We start from the raw sequence: 22,898 nt of genomic DNA, 5'->3' as shown, positions 1-22,898 counted from the left end.
TAATTTATTACAGGAAAACATATAAATTATATTACTTCAAGACCAAATTTAGACTATTTTTATTCGTCAAAGTTGTACTCTTGCATCTGGGATCCGGGTGGGTGTGTTTGTGGTTTTTGGGTGTGTGTTTTGTTTTTGTTTGGGGGGGGTCGTATAGGTCCAGCCAGTCCGAAGAAAGATTACAAGGGTCCCTACTATAAATACTACTAGACATGCTTGACCGCTGGTATTTCATTCATAAAATTCCTCGCCTCCCGGATCACGCCGGCGAATCAACAAAGCGAGCACTTTGCTCTTTATGTAAATTATTATAACTGTCCAATTAAAATCAATTCTGTTGTCTACATGCACCGCCCCTTATTTACATATGAATGAGAAGTGTTTTGGCGGTCGCCACATAACCACAAGATAAATATTGAGTATGCTAGTTCAGTTGTTATAGAACAAACGGTAAAAGCACGTTACATGTGCGTGCTACGTCCCCGTCCCGTACGATCACACTACACACACACGGATGTAAAGACGGTTGTACGAGTGTAAAGGAGTGACTGGCTGAAGAATTTTCTCAAATTTTAACAGAAAACAGAGCGGAAAATTACACATTCAGAGTAACATTTGGTAAGTGTGTATTTCTCATTAATATTTAATTATACAAAAATGTGTAGCACATGAATATGGGTGTGAAATTTGTGACCGGCTTTTGCTAATTTTTGGCATTCATTATTGACTTTTGAGCCATTCCAACCATCCCATGCACTCGGTGCATGCTCGAAATTTGCGGATGTCATCGAAAACCGTACGATCAAACGTGGCGGGGAGCATCTCCATGATAACCACGATTGGAACCACGTGAAATCCTGGTTATTTCGATTAAGATATCGTCACAAATCTGGCTAGATAACCGTCTACCGATTCATTTTCTGAGTGTAAGTTATTCCTGGAATGTCTTTGCTGCATTTGGGCCGAATTTCCTACTCCGCCACACAGCCCAGGATTCCTACCTCCATGCACAGACACACACACGTCTGCATGTACAGAGGCAGGCAACATGATCACATGAATGGGCAAAGTGACAGTTTTCTGCATAAATGAGCCTGATGATACACTACACTCCTACAGTCACAAATCGTACATGGGAAATGGTATTTTGGCTGGTTTTCTTTTATCTTTAATGTAATAAGCACAATTTTGTTGTGCTTAGCAACTTTGTGTGCTTTCTGTCTGATTCTGTTCTGATGAAATAGGAGTCTTTAGTTAGTTAGGACCCTGACTAAGTGGATTTTGTTTTTAACCCCTGTTTGCACTGTATTCAACCTCTCAAAGTTTTTCGTTTACTTTTGAACACCCTACTTTATAGTGTAAACTGTTAGGGAGATTTAGATACGTGTTCTCACAATACTCGCAACCCTCCATCTTCCCTGTGTGTCACTGTCGGAAGGTAGTTGCGATAATCGTAACCCTCCATCCGACTGTGTCGGGAGGATGGAGGTTATGACTATCGCAACTAAATCCATTCATTCATAACCGGAGCTAATCATAACCCGAGCATCCTCGATGAATATGATGCTCATGTTTGCGACCGAGTACTGAATGTCAATTAGGTTGGATCCTTCATAAAGGTCCATGGCTTTTAACATTCAGTGTGAACAACTTGGCAGTGCAGTGTATTACCATTCAGCCAATAATCTACAGTTGGTTCAAAAAATGTGCTTAAAGGCACTAAACCCTCGGGAGTTGTAGACCAGTTATTATTCTCACTAAAGTGTATACATCCCAACATGCATAAAATAACAAATGTGAAAATATGGACTCAATTGGTCGTTGACGTTGCAAGAGAATAATGAAAGAAATAACACCAATTGTGTTGTTGCTCAAATTTGTGTGCTTTCAGGTTCCTTATAAAAGGCTTCAGGCGGCCTGAAGTTTTTTTAATATTTGAATGAGAAATTATCTCTTACTCAAAAACTATGTCACTTCTTCAGCCATTTCTCATTAATGTTTTATACTATCAACCATGAACAGCATCGGGATAAAGAATATAATTTGTTTTTACCCTTACAGTTCACCCATGGAATGGTTCACCTAAGCATTCCTAACCCTTTATGATGATTGAAGCAAACGTTGACTGCCAAAGTTTATGCATCCTAGTTCCAACCAATCATTTAAAATAAATTTACCAATATTAGAGGGAAGACAGGTAAATGAGATTCATTAATATGGGCAGCTGACGTACGACTATATTACGCTGTTGAATAATTTAATGAGTGTATTATATGTGAATGCTTACTCTAGGCAGGGTTACACGTCCTCGGTAATTTATCTACTCTAGTGTTCTGTATTTAGGACAGTTGGGGAAATTTAAGTCCATTTAGTCATAAATTGCACACGAACAAGGTGAGAGCTGCAAAATTGTGACGAGTGCATTTTAAACGTCATGCTCTATATTCTTAAGTGGTCTGGTTACAGTCATGGTATACACGTAGAGGGGGTGTCTTATTTATGTGGAGTACGTGTAGAGGTACACATGTGTTTTCTTAATAAAGTCACTGGACAGTGGACACAATTGGTAACTGTAAAAGACAAGTATTCTCACTTGGTGTGTCCCAACAAATGCACAAAATAACAAACCTGTGAAAATTTGGGCTCTATTGGTCATCAAATTTGTAAGGGAGTAGTGAAAAAAAATAATACCCTTGTTGCATTACTTTTTTTTGCTTCAGATGCATAATAAAAGGCTTCAGCTGAAGTCTTTTATTATAAATTGAGTGAGAAATTACCTCTTTCTCATAAAAACTAAGTTTCTCACAAGGTTTTATACTATCAACAGCTCTCCATTCGCTCGTTTATATGCAAACAACTTTGACTAATTACCACTAGTGGCCAGCACTGTATGGAAGGAAAATACCATCTCACGTATTCAAATCTCACGTATTCAAACCTCTTTCCTTCCAGTTGATCGGTTGCGTAGGTAGCTCCAGAGAAACGGTGTTTGTACAGGCCTGATTAGCCGCGGCTGCTCCAGAGAACTCAATTCCAGAGCAACTTGATTTTGTAAACACATCAGAAGAACTGTAAACAACGCCGGAATACTTAAAGATAGATTTCTCCTTGGAATGGGTGAAATTAGGTGAGTTTTACATTCATTTCCCTAAATTTTATTCGTTTTTTAAACATATAAAAGACAAGAATTATCAGTGTCAAAGAGTGAAAGGAAATATTTGTTTCACCTTAAAAGGGTGTTTTACTTGCTCGGTTTTCAGTATTTTTTTGTGCACGCCATGACGTTTTTTTTGCAACACAAAATTTTGGGGCACATTTTTTTTATGAAAGTGTACTGTACTTTTTATGCATTATGGATGATTAATACGCTACTTATTGGGTCTTCTGTTGATCAATAACTGTGGATGCTGTGGAACTGTTTTTGTATTTAAAAAAGTGGGCATGGTTTGTGTATTTTAAAGGGGCTGTTTCAGCATGATCAAAGCTGGCCTGTGGCTGCACAAGGAATTTATACTCTCACCCAGTTTGTGTGTTTGTTTGATAAGATGATCTTCCCGTCAAGGGAACTCGGCAAACTCCTACAAGGGGAAACACCAAGCTGGCAACAGCCAATCTCTCTCATACATACATTGGTTAAGCGTCTTTAGTTATGAATTGCACACGATTCAGTACTAGACGACAATACATATTCTAGTCATTGTGAAGTCAGTGGTTTGATTGGTAGGATTCGAACCCACAACCTTTTGAGTGCAAGTACTGAAGTCTAACCACTAGACCACCGTGATGGATGCACGCACATCCCCTCTCCATGGACTCTCACTCAGTTACTGCACACGCGCACCCTCTCCATAGAGATAAGGAGGGAGGTTACAGTTAGTGTGAGAGCATTTTAATTTTTTTTTATCATGACGACACAGCCCTTTTAAGGAATTGAATGGAAAGTGTTTGTTTGTGTGTTTGTTCTTTTGTTTGTTTGTATTGAAAGTTAACGATTTCTGCTAATATGACTGCATATCAATGTCATGCCGGGACTTTACAGTGCTTCCAAGGAAGCCAATGTGGAATGTAATGGAAAGTGTTTGTTTGTCTGTCTGTTTGTTTGTTTGTTTGTTTGTTTGTTTGTTTGTTTGTATTGAAAGTTAATGATTTCTGCTAATACAAATGCATACAATGTCATGCCCTGTACTTACAGTGCTTCCAATGAAGCCCATGTGGAAGTCACAAACCAACAACCCAAGAAGGGATACACTGGGTAACTACCATAGAACTTGTTCGTTTGGTGTTCAGTGGGTGGCCTTTTTATACATGCAGTGATCCCATTATTTTATTGCATGTGTAACCCCCAATTGTAGGTAATTTTTTACTCAAGTTCTTTAGCAGTTGTTGGTATTAACATGTTTGCATGCAAGGTGTTTATTTTTATGAATATTATGAAAAGAATTGCATGCTTCATTGTTACTTACTGACAATCATGTAGATTATAGTTATTCCATAACGTCATAAAGTTGGGATCATCAATTTAAAAATAAAACTCAATTGTGTCGATTTTGTTTCTGGCACTATGTTTGTGTTATTTTTTTTTGTTTCAGTATTTTGTGTGTTACCAAGTGTTGAGAACTATTTTAATGGTTCACTGGTTTTTCATCACAGATTCCCAGAAAGTTTCCCAATCAATTTTTAGACAACCTGTGCTGTAGCCTAGTTATTTTGAATTAAAAAAAAACATGATGTTGTCAAATCGTCGAATTGCCATGTTTTTGCCAGTTCTTGTTTTTCATTTGTGCAAAACCACACAGATCAATATCCATTACCCGATTTTGAGATTGATTTGCAGAATTGCAGCCTTGAAGTTAAATTAACAAATATTGAGACCATGACCTTATTTCTAAATGGGGGAAGACAAAAAATGATAAAAGGAAAACAAAAATAGGCCAGACCAACACATGATGGCATTATTTTGGGGTGTTTATTTTGGTTGCGCCATTAAAATGTAGGTTATATTATAATAAGTATCATGCCTCCATTGTTGATGCAGTTGTCATAGCAATCAAAAATCATTGAAAAAAAGGGATGGTGACCTTTGGTAATTATTCTTAAAAAATTATGACCATAAAACCTCAAATTTGAAAAGAGCACTGAAGAGCTGTTGATATTACCAAACATTTTTAGAAACTTAAAGACAATGGACATTATTGGTAATTGTCAAAGACCAGTCTTCTCACTTGGTGTATCTCAACATGCATAAAATAACAAATTCAAGACCAAATGAGCCCAAATTTTCATAGGATTGTTATCTTATTCATATGTTGGGATACAAAATGTGAGGATACTGATCTTTGCCAAAAGTTTACCATGCCTTAAATTATCAAGAAATAAACCACAAGGGAAACTGCCTTTAATTAGTTAGAGTTTGGTTTACCGAAATGAAAACAACCCATCGCCTACTTGTATAAACCGCTCAAGAGAAGGATCTCTTAGTTGGCAATTTATAAATAGCCTGATTACATTTTAAGAATAGGCCTAGGTCATCAAGCATCCCCCCTCCCTCAGAAACATTAAGTATTTATAATCTATCAGTATTCAGCCTCAACGGGATTGTGTTTGTGATGGGACTTCAATCTGTGCAAACGAAAAGAGCCAGCTTTAAGACATTGATGGGTGGTGGAGAGAGAGGGGAGAATATTTCAAGAGTTGGCCTATTTATAGCCAAACCATGATTGTGCACATTTCATCACAGTTGCGATTCATGGTAGTTGGAGTTAGGGGTACCAGTATGTCTTTTGATATTATATGGAGTAAAAATTGTCTGGTAAATACAGATTTAGATGTCGTTATTTATGGCGGTATTCTAAAAGAAATTCCATGCCTCTGCGCGATATCATTTTTCTGAGTTGTGTAAAGTGGTTTGAATTGTCAAAATTTTCAAATTTGATCTAATTCTCAAATTTTATCAGTCTGTAACCTTTTTTTGATAATTTCTGTTGATGGCAGTTGAGAGTAATCTGATAAGATTCCGTTGAAAATACACGCCGGACAAAATGTTGATCCGTAACTGTACAAAGAGCCTGTGCCAAAAGTTGATTACAATTTTACCAAGACAAACACAAAATGTTTTGATGCTGGATTGAAGTTGTTTTGAATTGTGTTACGACACGCATAGCACTTTTAAGGTTATAGTGTGGTGTGTAAAGCAAGGCTTTCTCTGCATTTACCCCTCCCATTGAAATGCAATTAATCAAAAGAATGGGCAGCTGAGGCACTGGACCGTCTTATCAGAGCACTTAACATTGATTTTCCACTTCCTGCAGCTTGCAGTCCCTTGAATCTGTTGTAGCGCTCGCTTCGTTACCGATTGATACTGTGAAAATGTGCAAGAGAACAACGAAAATTGTACGGCCGGATTTGCCAATGGTTTCTTAGTACGGTAGTAGTAGGTGTATATTATGAGTCATTTGAATTTGTTGTAGAGCTCGCTTCGCTACCGATTGTTACTGTCAAAATGTGCGAGAGACGACCTTGTGAATTGTGCGGCCCGAATTTGCCGACGCGTTCTAAGTGGGTGTAGTTGATTTCCTCATCTGGCAACGGCCTTTTTTTTCAAAAAATTTGTGAATCAGATAACAAATTTGTCAGAGGCGGTTGTGTGGGTGGGGGAACATCTGTAAAGTGGAATAAAATCCATACTTGGTGCTCGGTTTCTCATGTTTGGATTGGGGTTTTGGGGTTGAACTTGACTTTTTTTATTACTTTGATAAGGCCTAAGAAATGCAAATAAATAAAGCATCCAATAAATTGGGGTCCAGAATGCCACACAGTTGAGAAAAATCCTTCCAGGTCAAACCCTAAGACCATAAAAAAGGAAAAGCAGTAAAAAGTACTCTTAGTTGACAATAAAAAATAGTGAAGTGCTAATTACTGTGAGACACTTGGTCGAGATGTCAAAACACATCATAATTCACGCCTTGGGCATTATTGTTATTAGACACCTTATCTGTGTGTACACACATACCGCTAGAGAGTTGATGACGTTGCGGTGTAATTGCGGAATGATGAATATCTTTCACACTGTTTTCATAATTGCATTTCACGGTACAGTTCCGTACTGAGATTGATGGCAAGCAAAGTAGTTTGAAAATATTGCACTATTTCCTTTAAGCTATGAACAATTCTTGGTAATACAGGCAGAAACTTCAGTAAAATTTTATATTCTGGCGTAATTCTAGAAGAAAGATCACATTGGTTCGGGAAATGTTATAAAGATTTTTTTTTGGGGGGGGGGGGGTTGACAAAACTAACTTCAGTTTAAAGACAACCCCTACTCTATGGTGTGTATTGGGTACTTTTTAAAATCAGTTGTTTTGGAAAATGTTTTGAATTCCACCTTTCTGTCAAACATGATTATTTTTCACAGAGTTGGTGCTTTTAAGCATTTCATAGTTTTTCCCTTTTTTTCCCCCCAAGTTCCATGTTCTTGGTTTTCAGTTGTGCTGAATCTTATTTAGTTTTGGTAAATTATGATTTGTTGTTGTTTCCTGCTGGCCACACCCTAGAAATGTTAAGGGCAAACACCTGCTTTTTATTGGGTAATGTTTGAGATCATTTGTTTTAGAAAATGTTTTTAATCCCAACATTCTGTCATGCATGAATATTTCTTAGGGATGTGGTTTAGCGGTTCATAGTTTTTCCCCTTGGTTTGTTTCTTTGTTGTTTTTCCCAAGCTTCATGTTAGAACTTTTAGTTTTCAGCACTGCGGATTCATGTTTGAAAATATTTGTTGTTGTTTTCATGCGAATGATTATTTCTTGTTTTGTTTTGATGTTTGTTGTTGGGTGTTAAATAAATAATTAAAACGGAAGTTGCAAAATTGGTTGAACATGTAGGAGCTGGACTATGGAAGCAAATACGCATGCAGTCCACTGATCCGAAAAAGGGCTGAACTGTTTAGAAAATTGTTTTGGTGCTTTTTTTCCAGAATGTTCCCACCAAACATTAAAAGTATCATACTTTCTGAAGTATAACAACAGTTTTGGTACATGGACCTGCCACAGGTTTGTTTAATACTTTTTTTTTATTAAGATGCCTGCAATTTGTTAACCATTTTTTTTCTCCTTATTTTGTATGGTACCCAGTCTCCCCGCTAAGTGTATAAATGGTGCTCTGGCCGGAGTTGCGGGTGTCACCTGCATCTTCCCCATCGACCTGGTGAAAACACGACTTCAGAACCAACAAGTCAGCGATGGTAGGCGGATGTACAACAACCTGTAAGTATATCAATTCATTGGTGACGTGCCAGCTGCCAGGAAAGCCCTGACACTGCAAATATCCTGTTAGGTATTTGCTATCCACTACCCCCACCCTCATCCAATCGCTAGCATCTTTTTGTGAACCCAATCTACAATCGCTTCATTATCCAATTCAGAGTTCTTTGGAAACCGTTGGGGAAATTTGGGTTTAAGATAAACAAACAGCAGATATCTTGTTACAGTCGTATCGTGAAACCCAAGATCAGCAAAATATTTTGCTTCTCGAATTTCTTGTTCAGATTCTTCGGAATAATAATAAATACCAGCTTACATCACCCACTTGCGACATTCTAGTAAAATTTTCGGTTATTTTGGAGATTATTTATCATCCGATATTTGCTTGTCTCCTTGCTTGCAACCTCCCCGATTGCCATTTGTTCACAGTCAATTTGGAGTGACATTCAATGATAATAAATCATAAATCTTTGGCTTCGGATTTACAAACTTTATGAATTGTTTGCCGTGATCAGTTTTGGGACGCTCAAGGCCAACTGAAGTGAAGTTGCTATTTGTGGTTAATGTATAAGGAGCAACCGCAGCAAAGCTTGCGGATAAAAAATGGCACGACATTCTTAAACAATTTACATTGTAAGTTAATCAAATAAATCTGTTGTCAAATGTAGTGTGATAAATACATCTTTTTCATCATTCTATTTGTTTTTTATTACATAAAAGATGTATACAAAATAACGAGTCTGACCTTGAAAGAGCTATGTCTTAAAACCCAAACAGGTTTTAAATTAATTGAATCCTGAATTAAATTTTGACCACAAACGGAAAGATGCTTGCCAAATGTTTAATTCCAAGGTTTTTGTGCGACATTTCCGTCCGTCCGTTACCATGAAACTCAAACTTAATCATGGTGATCGTATACTTTATAAGTCTGTGACGCTCAGTCGTTGCGCAAACCTCCCCCGCAGATTTGCAAATCGGCAGGAATTAAAGACGTCTAAGCAGGGTGCCAGCAGATCGTCCTTTATTGTTATTATAGTCCGGACAGGATAATCTAAGTTAACGGAAGTAATCATTTCCTGGGGACGCGCTTGATGGCATATTAATGCTCAATTAAATACTGTGTATGTTGGTGGGTGGTGTGTGTAATACATAGAAACTATACCATGCTGATGACACCAACATATTGTTTGCGGTGTTACATGTAGGTGTTGGTTAAATGATTCGGGTTTGAACAGAGCAGGATGTGAACAATGACAATTGGAATCATGGGGGTGCTGCACAAACTGATTTATCTAGCCCTATGTTGGGGGTCTCCCTGATTTGTCAATCTTTGTTGAGGGGTGCGCAAATCATTCAAATTCTATCCACTTTCTCTGGTAGTTTCTCCTGCTGAAAAGATATGTAGCTGCCCCATGATACATGTACAAAGCTTACCATTTAGTCCAAGTCTTATCATACATTTGTTTTACTTTTGTTTCCAGATTTGATTGTTTCATAAAGACAGCAAAAGCAGATGGAATTAGAGGTTTATATAAAGGTGAGATTGGTCTCAGTTTCCTGGCAAAGAATTGTTTCCCTGCTGGATTCCCTACCCCCTCCCATCCCATCCCCTAACACTTTGCCCCCCCCCCCACACCCTCCGACCCTTCCCACTTGCCCCAAACCTTTATCAGAAGTGTACACTTTATGTTTAAAAACAAAGATGAATGTAGGTGAACATGCCCTGTGCAGGAATGCAAAACATGTAGCTAGCCCGCCCATCGTAATAATAGAGTCACATTACGCAATCAATATTTTATTATTGATTTTAAGAGCAACATTTAGCAGAGGCGGTGACCTAGACTGCAGACCGTGTCCATCCCCCCCCTTCTAAACACCCACCCCCTTAGGCATGTTTTCTCCGTACTTTGCTTTGAACAATAATCTAGTAATGGGATGGTATAGGTTACCCAAGGCATGCGATTCAGACAGTGCTCATCCTTAGAGTGTTTATCGTGGCCGTTAAAGGTCACCAGCACTAGCGCATCTCTCTCGGGGGAGGATGTCGACGGACTTTTTTTGTTTTCTTCGAATGGCGGGGGATGAAGTTCTGAGTACGTCTCACTCGAGCGATTGTGAACTGCGAGATTGAAAATAAATCCCATGAGAGTCTAGCGCTGTGCAATAACAATGTTGCCAACTTTTACAAAAATACATTTCGAAGCACGCAGTGGGGATTTTTTCTGAAGAATAAAGTGGTATGTACTTGTCCTGGCGATTTTTGACTGTAGCTTTCTAAAGAAAAGGATTTAAAAAATCATTACTTTCTTCTTGTTGGAATGGTTGTACTAATTGATGGGAGAGAAAATGCGCACACTCAACAGAGCTCTGCCAACTCTCCCCCTGCTGCTTCTACAGAAAGTTCCCTGAAATTTAATCAATCTTTCCATCTTCTGATAAACAATTTTGACGATCTCCCTGATTACGGAAACTTATTTTCTATCATGTTGGAAGTAATTATAAATATCATCTTGATTAGACAAGTCTCCCGAATTTGTTAAAATCTACTCCGCGACAGAAGAATATAGCAAGACAAGTTTTCAAAAATAATAATAATAATATTTTACACAGCAATTTCATGAACACATGGTGTTCATTAACCAAATAATAGTACATCTCTCTGACTGTTGTACACAATCTCCCTGATTACAAGATCAAAATGTTGGCAGCTCTGACTTTACAAAAAAAAAGGGCCTCAATCAGTAAATTATCGGAACATTTCGCGAAATGCAGTCACTTTCTTGAGACCCTGTGTGATCGATTCAAGAGTGTCTTGTTACATGGCAAAAATGTTGACTAAGCCATGTGTGTAAGGGTCTGGCTGCTTGTTAAAGGCACTGGGCACCTTTGATAATTGTCAAAGACTAGTATTCTCACTTGGTGCACCCCAACATACATGTATGCATACAAAATCAAATCTCTAAAAAAGATTTACTCAATTGGTCATCGGAGTTGCAAGAGAATAATTAAAGAAAAAAGGCCTGAAATCTTTTAATTGAGTGAGAAATTACCTCTTTCTCAAAAACTACGTACTTCAGACATGTCAGAGGGAGCCGTTTCTCACAATATTTTATACTAGCAATAGCTCTCAATTGCTTGTTACCGTGTTAGTTTTAATGCTAACAAATATTTTGAGTAATTACCAATAGTGTCCAGTGCCTTTAAGGGTAGATGTAAAGTGTACACGTACACGGTCAAACTGCATAAATACACAGTAACCAAATCTAGCGTAGATGTACTTATTGATCCAATCCGTGTGGGCACATACTCTACAAGGGCACTGCGTGACGTACCCATCAGTGCTTACGTCATTTTTCAGAAGTGGTCTTAATTGCGTACACGGGGCCTCAAGGTACCTTAGCTAGATGAATACAATTAATTAATTATGCCTTCTTAGAGGCGAGATAATGAATCCGTAGTATAAATAGGAATTCAAGACATTAAAATTCACGTCACCTATTAATAAAGTCCGTCTCCGGTTTAAGACGGCAGGCGAGTCAGTAGTGTAAATTGTTCTCATCTACCTTTTTTGATTGAAAAGCAATTAAGACCAGTGCTGTTGTCAATAAGAAGAGGAGATTGAATTGTACTCTTTTCCCCTCAATTTGAATTTCTAAAGAAATACCCTAACAAGAGGCTATAAAATTACTATAGGGTTTGAGCGAAAACAAGTTTTAAATTACATGTACAACATCTTTATTTATTTGTTTTGTTTGTTTGTGAATTTTTGATTGATTTTTACTTTAAGAGAAGAAAATGTCAGCATTATTCACTCCACAATATTGTGTTGAATTTGAACAAGATGATGAAAGGACAGGTTTCATTATTATTATTTTTGTTTTACTCTTACTCTGATTATACCCCTCAATGCAGGACTCGGGGAGAGTACCAAGTATGCAGTGTTTAACACACATCCGTGTTTAACACACATCAGTGTGTGCGTAAAACACAAGTAATGTTCTTTATCACTGATGCAAATTGACATGTTCTGAAGATTGTTATTATAAAACTTAAATGTCAGATTTATACATGATCATCAGACCCCAAAAAAATGAAATCAGAAGTGTTCTTTTAATATTTATGGAGAATGCACTTGGGGAATTGTTGCTATACGCCTAGTACAAACAGTCAATTTTGTCCACTGAAATAAACGATGTACACAGGAACAAAAATCTGTAATAGGAAAACACAATCTGACAACCATTTCATACAGAACATTTCTCATATTGAAATGTTTTTGAATCCTCTTAAACCCTACTCCTTAGAAAGGAAATTGTTGCTTGAAATGTTATACATTATCAAAAGCTACAGTGCTTCGTATTACCAAGTAAACCGTTTTTATGGTCATTAATTTTTTGGAGTAATTACAAAAGGTATACCATCCCTTTAAATCTTTTTCTTCTCTTTTGTGTCTCTTCGCCCGGCAGGTTTTGGTGTGAATGTCACGTTGATCTCTCCAGAGAAAGCCATTAAACTTGTCGGCAACGACTTCTTCCGCTATCACTTACGGAAAGATGGGTAAGTAGAGATCCCTCTGCCCTATAAATTAACTTCACTCTGCAAAGTCATGCTTGTTTACATGAAATATCATAATTATATTTAAGGATAAACTTGAAAAACATTTTTTGTTTTCACTCATCTTGATTATTTGTGGTATTTGAAGAGATAAGTGTTTCATAGAAACAAAGGGTATGTATGTAGTTAAATGTATTCGAGAGTGAAATTTATCATAATAAAAACGAAACTACTCTCGGAGAAGGAAATAATTATGAAAGGAAGATGAAGGAAAACAAATATTCATTCATTCTGTATCACGGTCACATGTTGGATATCAGCATGCCCCCATGCAGAGTATTGAGTAAAGCTGGTATGAGTGGGATTTTGTGATGTTCAATTCATTGATGTAATCGGAGAATGCGTCGGTCAGTGTCTCGTGCCGTCACTTTCCTCTTACATGTATGTAGAGTAAGAGATGCCAAGAGAATGACGTCACGGTGTGATCACCTAAGAGTGTGTATGTTAAGACCTTACTCAGGGACTGGTAACCATTACGTTTGGGAATCACTCTTAAAAGTATTGGCAATAAAAATGAAAATTGCTCATGGAGAAGATGAAGGGAAATAAATACTCATTCCGTGTCACGATCACATGCAAAATCAGCACATGTGCCCCCACACAGAGTATCGAGTAAAGCTGGTACATGTACACGTATGAGGAGGATTTCATGATGTTCAATTCATTGATGTAATCTGAGATTGTGTTACTAGTCAGTGTCTTGTGCCGTCATGATTCTCTTATCCGCTAAGGAAGATGACGTCACAATATGAAACTTGAGAGTGTGTATACATATTAAGACCTTACTTAGGGACTGTTTAAAGGGAAGGTGTACATTTGGTAATCTCTCTTAAAATCAATGGCAATAGAAACTTTTGGTTAGAAGCCTACAGCAGCTTTCGATTGTATAAAGCATTCTGGGAAACATTTCACTTCAAATGTAAAAAGATGTCAGTTTTATGCCCGAAACTTTGAATCTGAAAAGTGTAACAGTCAGTAGTGCTTCTCATTAGTGTATTGCTACTAGTGTTCTTCCTGCATCCATGGACACAACCGCTCTAGACTTTTGACTGTATCTCAAAAACGTTACGATCTTTGAGATTAAATTTTCAGATGTTAGTTTTATTGTGTACACTACGTTTATATAGGATTAAAACAATCCAATAGTTCCAAAAACCAAAGGTGCGTAAACTGTGGGGTATAAGACCTTACTCGCTCGGGAACTGGTTAATGTCTCATGTAGTGTTTCTTCTGACAAGTTTGAAAGATGAGGATGCTAGGCATAATGCAGTAAGATTGTTTTAGAGTATCACGTCACAAGAAGAAATTGAATACTCAACGTTAAGAATGTCCTTGCTTGCTAGATAAGGTTCAATATTTCACTCTGCCTTGAGTCTGCCAAGAGATTTACAGATTGTTAATGGGATGCTACGGGACATACACTCTAAGAAATTGACAAAAGCTTTGTCGCCTGATTTTTCTGAAGGTAAATGTTAGGACCGCTGTAGAGGTAAATGTTTCCTGTGCTGTTATTTTTTTATTTATTTATTTGAGATTTAAATCGAATTAGCTAATTGCCTTTTGCTCACCAACCAAAAGGAAATATATTATAAATGAAAAAAAAAATAGTTAATTGCCTGATGTTTCGACCCTTGCTGAGTCTTCCTCAAGCCTGATTACACATCCAACAGCACAATTAGCGCCAATAACAGGATGAATAAGTAACAAGAAGAAATTTTCAGTTTTAGAGGTGGGAGGAAAACCCCAATGGGGAAACCATGCACAATTAGGTAGGGACTGAAAACCCAATCCTCATGCAAGGCTCTGGTCCGAGTTGGCATTCGAACCAGCATCCATAGAGGTGAAGAGGCAGGGAAAGAAACCACTGAATCAAAGTAGTTCAACTACCTAAAAAGTAATAAATCACAAGGGACACTGACTGGTACTCATACATCAAATTTAGGTGAGCAAGGACAAATTGTCTCGAGTGGGATTTGAACATCCCACCTCCAGATTTACATGCCTGTACTCTACCAACTGAACTATCTAGCCATGTTTAGAAGAGAAGAAAAAAGGAAGAAAAAGAAAAAGGGATCAAAAGTCCTCAGCTGTTTTTAAATTCTCCCATCATCTTGCTCCAGTAATTCTGTAATCACGTCAATAATGCAATCCAATAATAAGATTGAGTGACCACACAAGCTTCCTGCATCCAACAATGAAAGTCAAGTACCGTTATCAGATGTAGGTTGTCTAGCCGTAAATGTGTGAGTTGTATTATCAGTTCAAACATTCAGGGGTGGTTGCCATGAAAATTATTTGAGATGAGTTCCTCTGCCATTTGGAATTTTAATCTTGTTTATGAATATTTTGTGTTATCATCGAGATGACGTTGCTTCGGGCAAATGCAATGCTGAGATAAGAATGTCATTAAGAAATAAATTGTTTGGTTGCAAGTAAAGCCGTACAAGCGGTCCATTTTTCAAAGCGATCTGTTTTTTATCCACTTTAAATAACTCGGAGTGTGCCAATTGGCAGTTTATCCGAAAGAGACCATCGGAGGGCATTCTCCGGTCTTCTGAGAAACCTCACTGAAGAGTACTTTTTGAAGACGCAACTTACACCAAGAAATTTGACTAGTAGGTTTGACTCTGGGCTTTAATTAAGCAGGGCACAAATTTGGGGGCAAACTCCACAAGACCACAGGACCTGTACATGTACACAATGTAGCTGAGAATCTTAACTGGATTGGGGTTTTACTTGCAAGAACATAATCAAAATGAGATTGACACTAGATTCAAACTGAGAACACTATTTATCATCTTAACTGTTCTATTTGCACAAACACAAAGAGGCTATTTATCTTTTCTCTTTTTTGGGGTGATACTCAGCAGGATTGAAAGATATTTGTGAGACTCAACTCAACATTTGAACATCATTCTCTTGATACAAAGATGCTGAGTTGAAGAAAAAAAAAACTCAAGACCACTGAACTTGTCCTGTCGTGAGTGTAGTGGCCCGACACTGAAATCACTGGCGTCAGGCCGGAGGTCCGGTGTACAATTTGAGCCCTGCTTTAAGATTCTGTGTAGATGATATAAAACAGACTTTATTCGCTGTGAGAATTGAACTGAAATGTCGATGGTATTTATAGAAACGTCACTGTGATGTTAAGATAATAGAACAGGATGATATTTACATGACGGCAAACAGGGGGGGGGGTGGCTGGTGGGTGCTTGTTATTACTGTACCCGAGGGATTGGACAAGCAAAGGCCTTGAGTCGAAACACGCAGAGGGACAAAACTACAATATAGAAGAATTGTACGCATTTATACCAAGATGAGTGGGGGATGTTGTTATCAATGTCAACAACGATACATCCAAAAATGGAAGCGGGTGATTTCAATGAAAGGTCATTTTTGTCCCTTGTGAGTTACACTAATTAATTAAATGGTTGGATTTAGCGAATGCCTTTTTTTGCGATCAGGACTCGTGGACTTGTGTGGTTTGCACAGAAAATGGATGTTTTAAAGGAACAAATCTTCTTGTAATACATAAAATGGTTGACGGATGTTCATTTGTTCCGTTTTATATCAAACAGTAAACATAAAAATATTTATATCCACTCTGTATTACAACCTTTTAAAATTACTCTTTTCTAAATGCAGAATAAATAATTTCGGAGTAAAAACTAAAAATCTAAAACAAATTTTCTGCAAAAAAATATTATGATATAACCTTTTCAGAATTTTGGAGTAATTATCGTTTAAAAAAAAAAAATTCTTATATAGTTGCACACCCCAATTAAAAAAATTAATTAATTATGAAATTGTTAGCGTGTCCAATGAACTTGAAAATATTGTTGTGATTTCACTTTAATTCTGACAGTGACAATACCTGAAATCTTTTTATCATTGTCAGAGTTTTCATGAAATACTTAAAATGACACCTATACCTTTCTTGACTTTACATAATTATCTACTGGTATTTGAAGTGTAAGTTTAAATTTAAGTGTCAAATCTGCTAAATATTTAACCTAGCATTTTTACAGTTTTCTTACAGACTGTTTCTACATAATAAATTTCTGCTCTAAATCTCATTAAATTTTCCAATCATGCTTAATGATTACCACCAGCCCACCCACATCCCCCGTCCATAATCTAACTAAAAACACCTTTCATTTTCCCCAGTGAGCATTAGCAGATCAAAGGCAGTTTAAGATTTCCAATCGCCCCCAAATGGAATTCCTCGTTGTGGGGCATTTAACTGGGCATTATGCCAAATTGCGAGAATATCATCGTGCGTTGTTTACCGGTTACCAGTGTAACGCTTGATGGCCCAGTAATGTCGGTTTGATCAGATTAAGCAGGGCCATGTTTACCGACTAGTCAATATTTAACGCGGCTGGCATTTCCGCTCCGAGGCAGTTCATTCTTCAAACAGTGTATTGCAAGTGCAACGTCATATTGCCCGCACATTTTATTACAAATTAAAAAATGCACTTTTAATTTTTTTTTGCTTGCAGTTTTAAAATTGTAATTAATAAAATAATAATAATAAAATACATTTATATGGCGCATTATGGATCACAGATTCCTCAATGCGATTACCAATAGAAACGAAAGCTAAAATATATTAAATAAAGGCTCACTGAATAAAAATGCCTACTGATACTGTTATCAGGTGCTTAAACAAAAAGTCTAACTTCCCCCCCCCCCCAGGACCAAATATATTTCCTGTAAATATAAACAATTTTGGTTCTGTTTTAAAAGAACATTGGTGTTCATGATATTTGTGCCACAAGTCTTCCAGCCATTTTCTACATTTTTCCTGATACTGAAATCACTAACATTTCTGATGGGAAGTCTCAATATTTTATTTATTTATTTGAAATCTTTGGACACAAAAAACCATCTAAAATAACCAGGAGTAGTCCAGGGAAGCACTGTCTTAAAAAAACAAAAACATTTTCAAGCAAAGATTTCCAGAACCTTTTTTTGTTTACCTCCGTACCAGTAGTACATTTTATACTCCAAATTTCATTTTCAGTTGGAACCTCCTGTGGCCCCAGAAATGACAGCGTTATAAATATGCCTGAGTTTTTCTTCTTTCTAAATATGTCTAAATATCTGATGGGCTTTCACAGTTTTGCCAGTCTAAATCACCCCTTCTACTTCCGGTTTTCTCCCCTCTTCAAAACTGCAGGGCACATCTGGGCTTGCACAGAGAAATGCTTGCAGGTGGCGGCGCTGGGCTGTGCCAGGTTATCATCACCACCCCTATGGAAATGCTGAAAATTCAACTACAGGACGCGGGGAGGAGAAGTAAGTGTTTAAACGGCGGAGTGGGCGGTGAAAGTTTAATTGCGAGGCTTGAGGAAACTGACAACGACGGCACTGTGTACAAATGTGAAGTGACAGATTGGGAAGTTGAAGCGATAAGGAGAGATTTGTGGAGATCTTCTTAGATTTTTGTTGATAATCATACTTCGGACAAATTTGAGAGCATTATGAAATGTTCTCAATTGCAAAATATCAAAATTTAATTTGTTTTTAGTTTAAAGGTGTTACACAGAGTAACAAAAAAAATTACCTGTGTTTAATTTTTGTCTGAAAGCTTACTGATTATGAAGTTCATACTAGAACCATTTTTTTCCTGTGAAATATTTCCCTCTGATATGAAGTCATACTCTTGCACACTGCATCTGAAAAGTTAAAACCAAACCACAACAGCTGATTTTGGTTGTTGCAACCTAATTTAAGGATAATGTGTTTGCATGCTCCTGACTTGCATTGGAATGGAGCACAACCAAATTTTCCCAAGTTTATTTTATCATGTATTTGGTTGATTGCACAAACCATCAACCCTGTCTATGACTATTTTATTATCTCTACCAATCCTGTAAAATATCCTTGAAATGTACCTGCATAAAACAGTATACATTGCTCAAACCACCGTAATCTTTTTAATTTGTTTAAATATCTAATTAATATTTTCTTTTAAAGTTTCAGTTCAAAAGAAAAAGGTTCCTGCCGTAGCAGTCCCCGACCTCGCCTCAAAAATAAACCCCTCCCTCACCAGAGCGTATTCCGCCAATCTAGCCGATGTGTCGCCCTCTGCGTGGACCCTCGCACGCAATCTTCTCCAAACAGAAGGCATATTTGGACTCTACAGGGGACTAGGGGCGACTCTAATGAGAGATGTACCTTTTTCCATGGTATACTTTCCACTGTTTGCACATCTCAATGCAATGGTAAGTACTTGGGTTTCCTTGGTACTTGCTTTTAATATGGGGCATGTTCATTTTTTTTTCAATTTTCATTAATTGATTCTGGTTGTGGAGCTAGGGACTCTTAGAAACTTAATCACTGTACTAGCCAAGAACCCAGTAGAGAGAAGACGAGGAAGGAAGTGTCAGTTTTAGATGTGGGAGGAAAACCCCTGAGAATTATTTCCAGGGAAAACCCACGCAGTCAGATAGGGACTGATAACTTAATCCACATAGTGCCCCAGGTGGGATTAGAGGGTGGCAGGTAAGGCCAATACACCAAACCAACTCTTCAAAAAGTCAACCACGTTAAATGAGAAATTAACACATAGATAAATACCTGAAAATAACTGGATCTGATTTGTTTTTGGCCAACAGGGTGTGAAGCGCGAGAATGGTCGTGCCAGTTTTAAACATTCCTTCATGTGTGGATGCCTTGCAGCAACAGTGGCATCTCTGTCTGTTAACCCAGTTGATGGTGAGTGAATTCATCTGTAGATTATCATTATACTATATTTCTGTTGTCGTTTTGGGTTTAAACTAAGCAGGCATTTTCGTGTTACCAAGAGTGCAAGACCAATAGACCATTTCATTGCAAAATATCCAAGAACCTAAGCTAGTGGTCCTGAAGCTAGGTACTTGATTGGCTACCAAATTCTAAAAAACACAATATGTAACAGGCAATTGAAGCTGGTTGCTGTATGTCATCGCATAGTTATCACAAACTGTCTCGCGCAACACAAAATTTTGACAAATATTTCAGCTACACGAGCTAATTAACTTTACGAATACAATTTCACAGATTGTTGGTTGCATGAATGGGACCCTACTTAAGGCTTAAGTCACTCATACTGGTTGAATTTCATCAAATAAGCTACATTTATGGCTCCTACAGGTTTGAAAACTGAGCTTATTTCACGTGACTCCATTTTGTTCAACCAGTGTGCCATGTAACACAGGCACATGGCTTTATAATGCACTACAAGTGACCATATGAGAGGTCATGGGTTCAAGTCCCACCATTGATTATAATCTTCAGGATCCAAAGATCAGGATTAATGAACCAAAGTGCCCAAGGCACCAATAAGTCAAACAAGGTCATTTCATTAATACCCTTTGTTTCTGTCAACCTCGCCAGTAATCAAAACCCGACTGCAGCTGTTACAACATGCCCCGGGCGAGCAAACCTATGACGGGATCCGTGATTGTGCAACCAAGATCTGGAAACAAGAGGGCCCCTCTGCGTTCTTCAAGGGGGCGTCTTGTCGCCTTCTGGTCATCTCGCCTCTCTTTGGCATCGCCCAGGCCGTCTACTACTATGGCGTCGGCGAATTCTTACTCGGAATACCGAAGCAGTGGTTATGAGGTGGTTTATTCTAATAATTAATAAACAAATCTTCCCTATTTATTTGAAATATTAAGATGCCCCACTTGAAGATAGAATTCTTTTAAGGGTACAATGGAGAAGGGATTTAGGGAATTACGGTTCTTGCCATGGTTACGTTTTATTTTTGTTTGCATGATGATATTTTCAAGTTTGGTCGGAAAATATTTATTGTAGGTGCTCTAAAAATAACTTAATAATTGGAGTATGGGAAGGATGACGGTAATGGTTTTAAGCAATAACTTGTAAACCTAGGAAATTTTCATTGGAGTTGTCATCAAAGTTTACGGATAAAAAATTTGTTTGTTTTGTTGAAACTGACGTTCAAACTTCATCATTACTTTCTAAACATCTAAACAAAGCCCTAACTATCCAAAACATTTTCTGGATAATTAGCGAGCCAATCTTTATTATCCTCCCAAACTCAAATGATCTTTAGTTCCTTTATGATTTATCTTCTCAAAACATCTTGTTAAAAAATGTTGATTTTGTTTTCCTGTTTTGGAAGTATTCATGCCGTCTATGAAAAAAATCAAATGAGCAATATCTTGTTGACGTAAAAATAAAGTGCTGTACGTTTGTATTAGTATTTATCTTAATTTATGCAGATATGTTTACAAAAAAATGGACCTTGTAGTGCTACTAGTGCTACATTAGTAACAGTACGTGTACATGCTGCGAACAGTACTGCTTTTGAGAGTGTTGAGAGGGTTTTTGCTAATACCGAGCAAAAGTAAGTTGTATACAGCAATAGATATACGCTTTAGTTTGACATGTGCTTGACTTATAGATGCAGTGCTTGCGTGTAGATCACATGCTTGTACTGACATAATACTAGCAATAAGGACCAGTCAACATGTGCTCGAGAAAATAAAACAGTCAAGAATCTTACCTATTCAAAGTAAGATTCAAAGCTTTACATGGCACAAAACTTGAAATAAATAACAAGTTTTGGGTGTAAACATCTAGGGCCCAGTTTAAGCAGAAAATACTACCAGTTTCTTAACGGCTGTTATCTGGCGTTATTCACAAGCCTCAAAATGTAGTCTGGTGTTATTCACAAGCCTCAAAGTGTAATGTCGGATGATCAGGCTTAGCTATGGGTTTAAACAGGGCCAAATTTCATAGAGCTGCTTAAGCAACATTTCGTGTACCATCTGTGACTGGTATCCTCATATTTGCTTAGCAGAAAATTGTTAAGCAATCTTTTCTGATTAAGCAGTTCTATGAAATTGGTTCCAGGACAGTAAACTGGTTTCTAGTCAAACAAGGTGGGCTCTCTGGAGTCTCTATAGTCTGTATGAACGAGGTGCTACTATTATGTATTATATATCAACACTGGTGCTAACTACAGTTTAGTAACGTACAAAAACACGTAGTAACGTACAAAAACACGGTGTGGCTTTGTGACTGTTTGATGTTAAACACACCTTAAAAATTGCGTCTTAAGTTTCTACCAAAGTCTTTGTGTGTTTTCCATCTGCAAAATGTGTTCAAGAAGTTTAGAGTTTGTTGGATGATTAAAGTATTCAGGACAAAAATAGTTTATTTCAGAAATCACAGGTGTGTGCATCAATATTTTTTGGTTCTTCTAAAACTCCAAAGCTGGGTCACGTAATTTAAGTTACTTAAATATGTTGGGTTGAAAACAGGTATTTTGTCATTATTGATGTCAATTCACAGAATCATTCATAGAAGGAACACTAATGGAGTTAAATACTGTACAAAATTCACTTCATCAGGGGTTCAAAGGTCAAAGCTCAGTTTTCTGACACACTCATTTTCAGTTATAGAGTCTGTTTGAACAAATTGCTAGTCCCTATACCTAGGTAAAAACCATGCAAAAATGCCATTGTTTTGTATACCCTTTAAGTGCGAATGTTGTCAACATCCTAAAACACCCAATGACGACATGTTTCAAAAATGGGTATGGCAGTGTACATTTTAAAAAGTTCATTCCTGAATTTTGATGATATTCAGTCAAAAACGCATGGAATTTGACCTTTTTGTGTGACCCACAAATTCTTCTTTGGAATGTGCAGACGCATCTGGTGCTGATATCGAATGACGTCACATTTCAAATACAAAGGTCTGTACATTTTCGTATGCAAGGTTGGTAAATCTTTTGATGGTATAAAATCAAAATGGCATGGAATTAGACCTTAATTTGACCTTAGAGCCCCTTTTTAACTGGGTAAAAAAAAAATTGTGAAAGTGGAATGCATGTCTCTATAATATATTGTCAGAGCTATTTCTGTCATCTGTGATATATATTCCACCGATATTCAGCAGGCAAACTTGTGTGTGAACTTAGAACAGATGTAACAAATGTGTCGCATCAAAATAAAGTACTGCTAACATTCAAGTTGAAATTCCTATCTATTTTTAGACCTTCAT

General features: G+C 37.4%; 1 protein-coding gene across 3 annotated transcripts; it reads left to right on the top strand.

Moving 5' to 3' along the window:
* The first annotated feature begins 452 nt into the window (after positions 1-452).
* On the top strand, positions 453-20,687 carry LOC117291190 (mitochondrial glutamate carrier 1-like). 3 transcript variants are annotated; one of them, XM_033772778.1, is made up of 10 exons: positions 453-618; positions 2,953-3,127; positions 4,193-4,252; positions 8,130-8,261; positions 9,740-9,795; positions 12,725-12,815; positions 18,055-18,173; positions 18,855-19,102; positions 19,496-19,595; positions 20,256-20,687. In XM_033772778.1, the coding sequence occupies exons 2-10, from the start codon at positions 3,114-3,116 to the stop codon at positions 20,480-20,482; spliced, it is 1,047 nt and encodes a 348-aa protein (XP_033628669.1). In that variant the 5' UTR covers positions 453-618; positions 2,953-3,113; the 3' UTR covers positions 20,483-20,687. The 3 variants fall into 3 exon arrangements, with proteins under 3 accessions (XP_033628669.1, XP_033628671.1, XP_033628670.1); XM_033772779.1 differs by lacking the exon at positions 453-618 and adding an exon at positions 1,014-1,142; XM_033772780.1 differs by lacking the exon at positions 4,193-4,252.
* The last annotated feature ends 2,211 nt before the right edge of the window (positions 20,688-22,898 follow it).

The sequence above is a fragment of the Asterias rubens genome, chromosome 6 (assembly GCF_902459465.1).
Source record: "Asterias rubens chromosome 6, eAstRub1.3, whole genome shotgun sequence".
Classification (NCBI taxonomy): domain Eukaryota; kingdom Metazoa; phylum Echinodermata; class Asteroidea; order Forcipulatida; family Asteriidae; genus Asterias; species Asterias rubens.
The sequence above is the reverse complement of the archived record's forward strand: the minus strand, read 5'-3'. Positions and strand labels throughout refer to the sequence as shown.

Bases quoted from the DNA above. Each gene is read 5' to 3' on its own strand.
- LOC117291190 (XM_033772778.1), top strand. The intron at 8,262-9,739 runs GTAAGTATATCA...TTTTGTTTCCAG, and splicing joins AGGCGGATGTACAACAACCT to ATTTGATTGTTTCATAAAGA. The intron at 19,596-20,255 runs GTGAGTGAATTC...CAACCTCGCCAG, and splicing joins GTCTGTTAACCCAGTTGATG to TAATCAAAACCCGACTGCAG.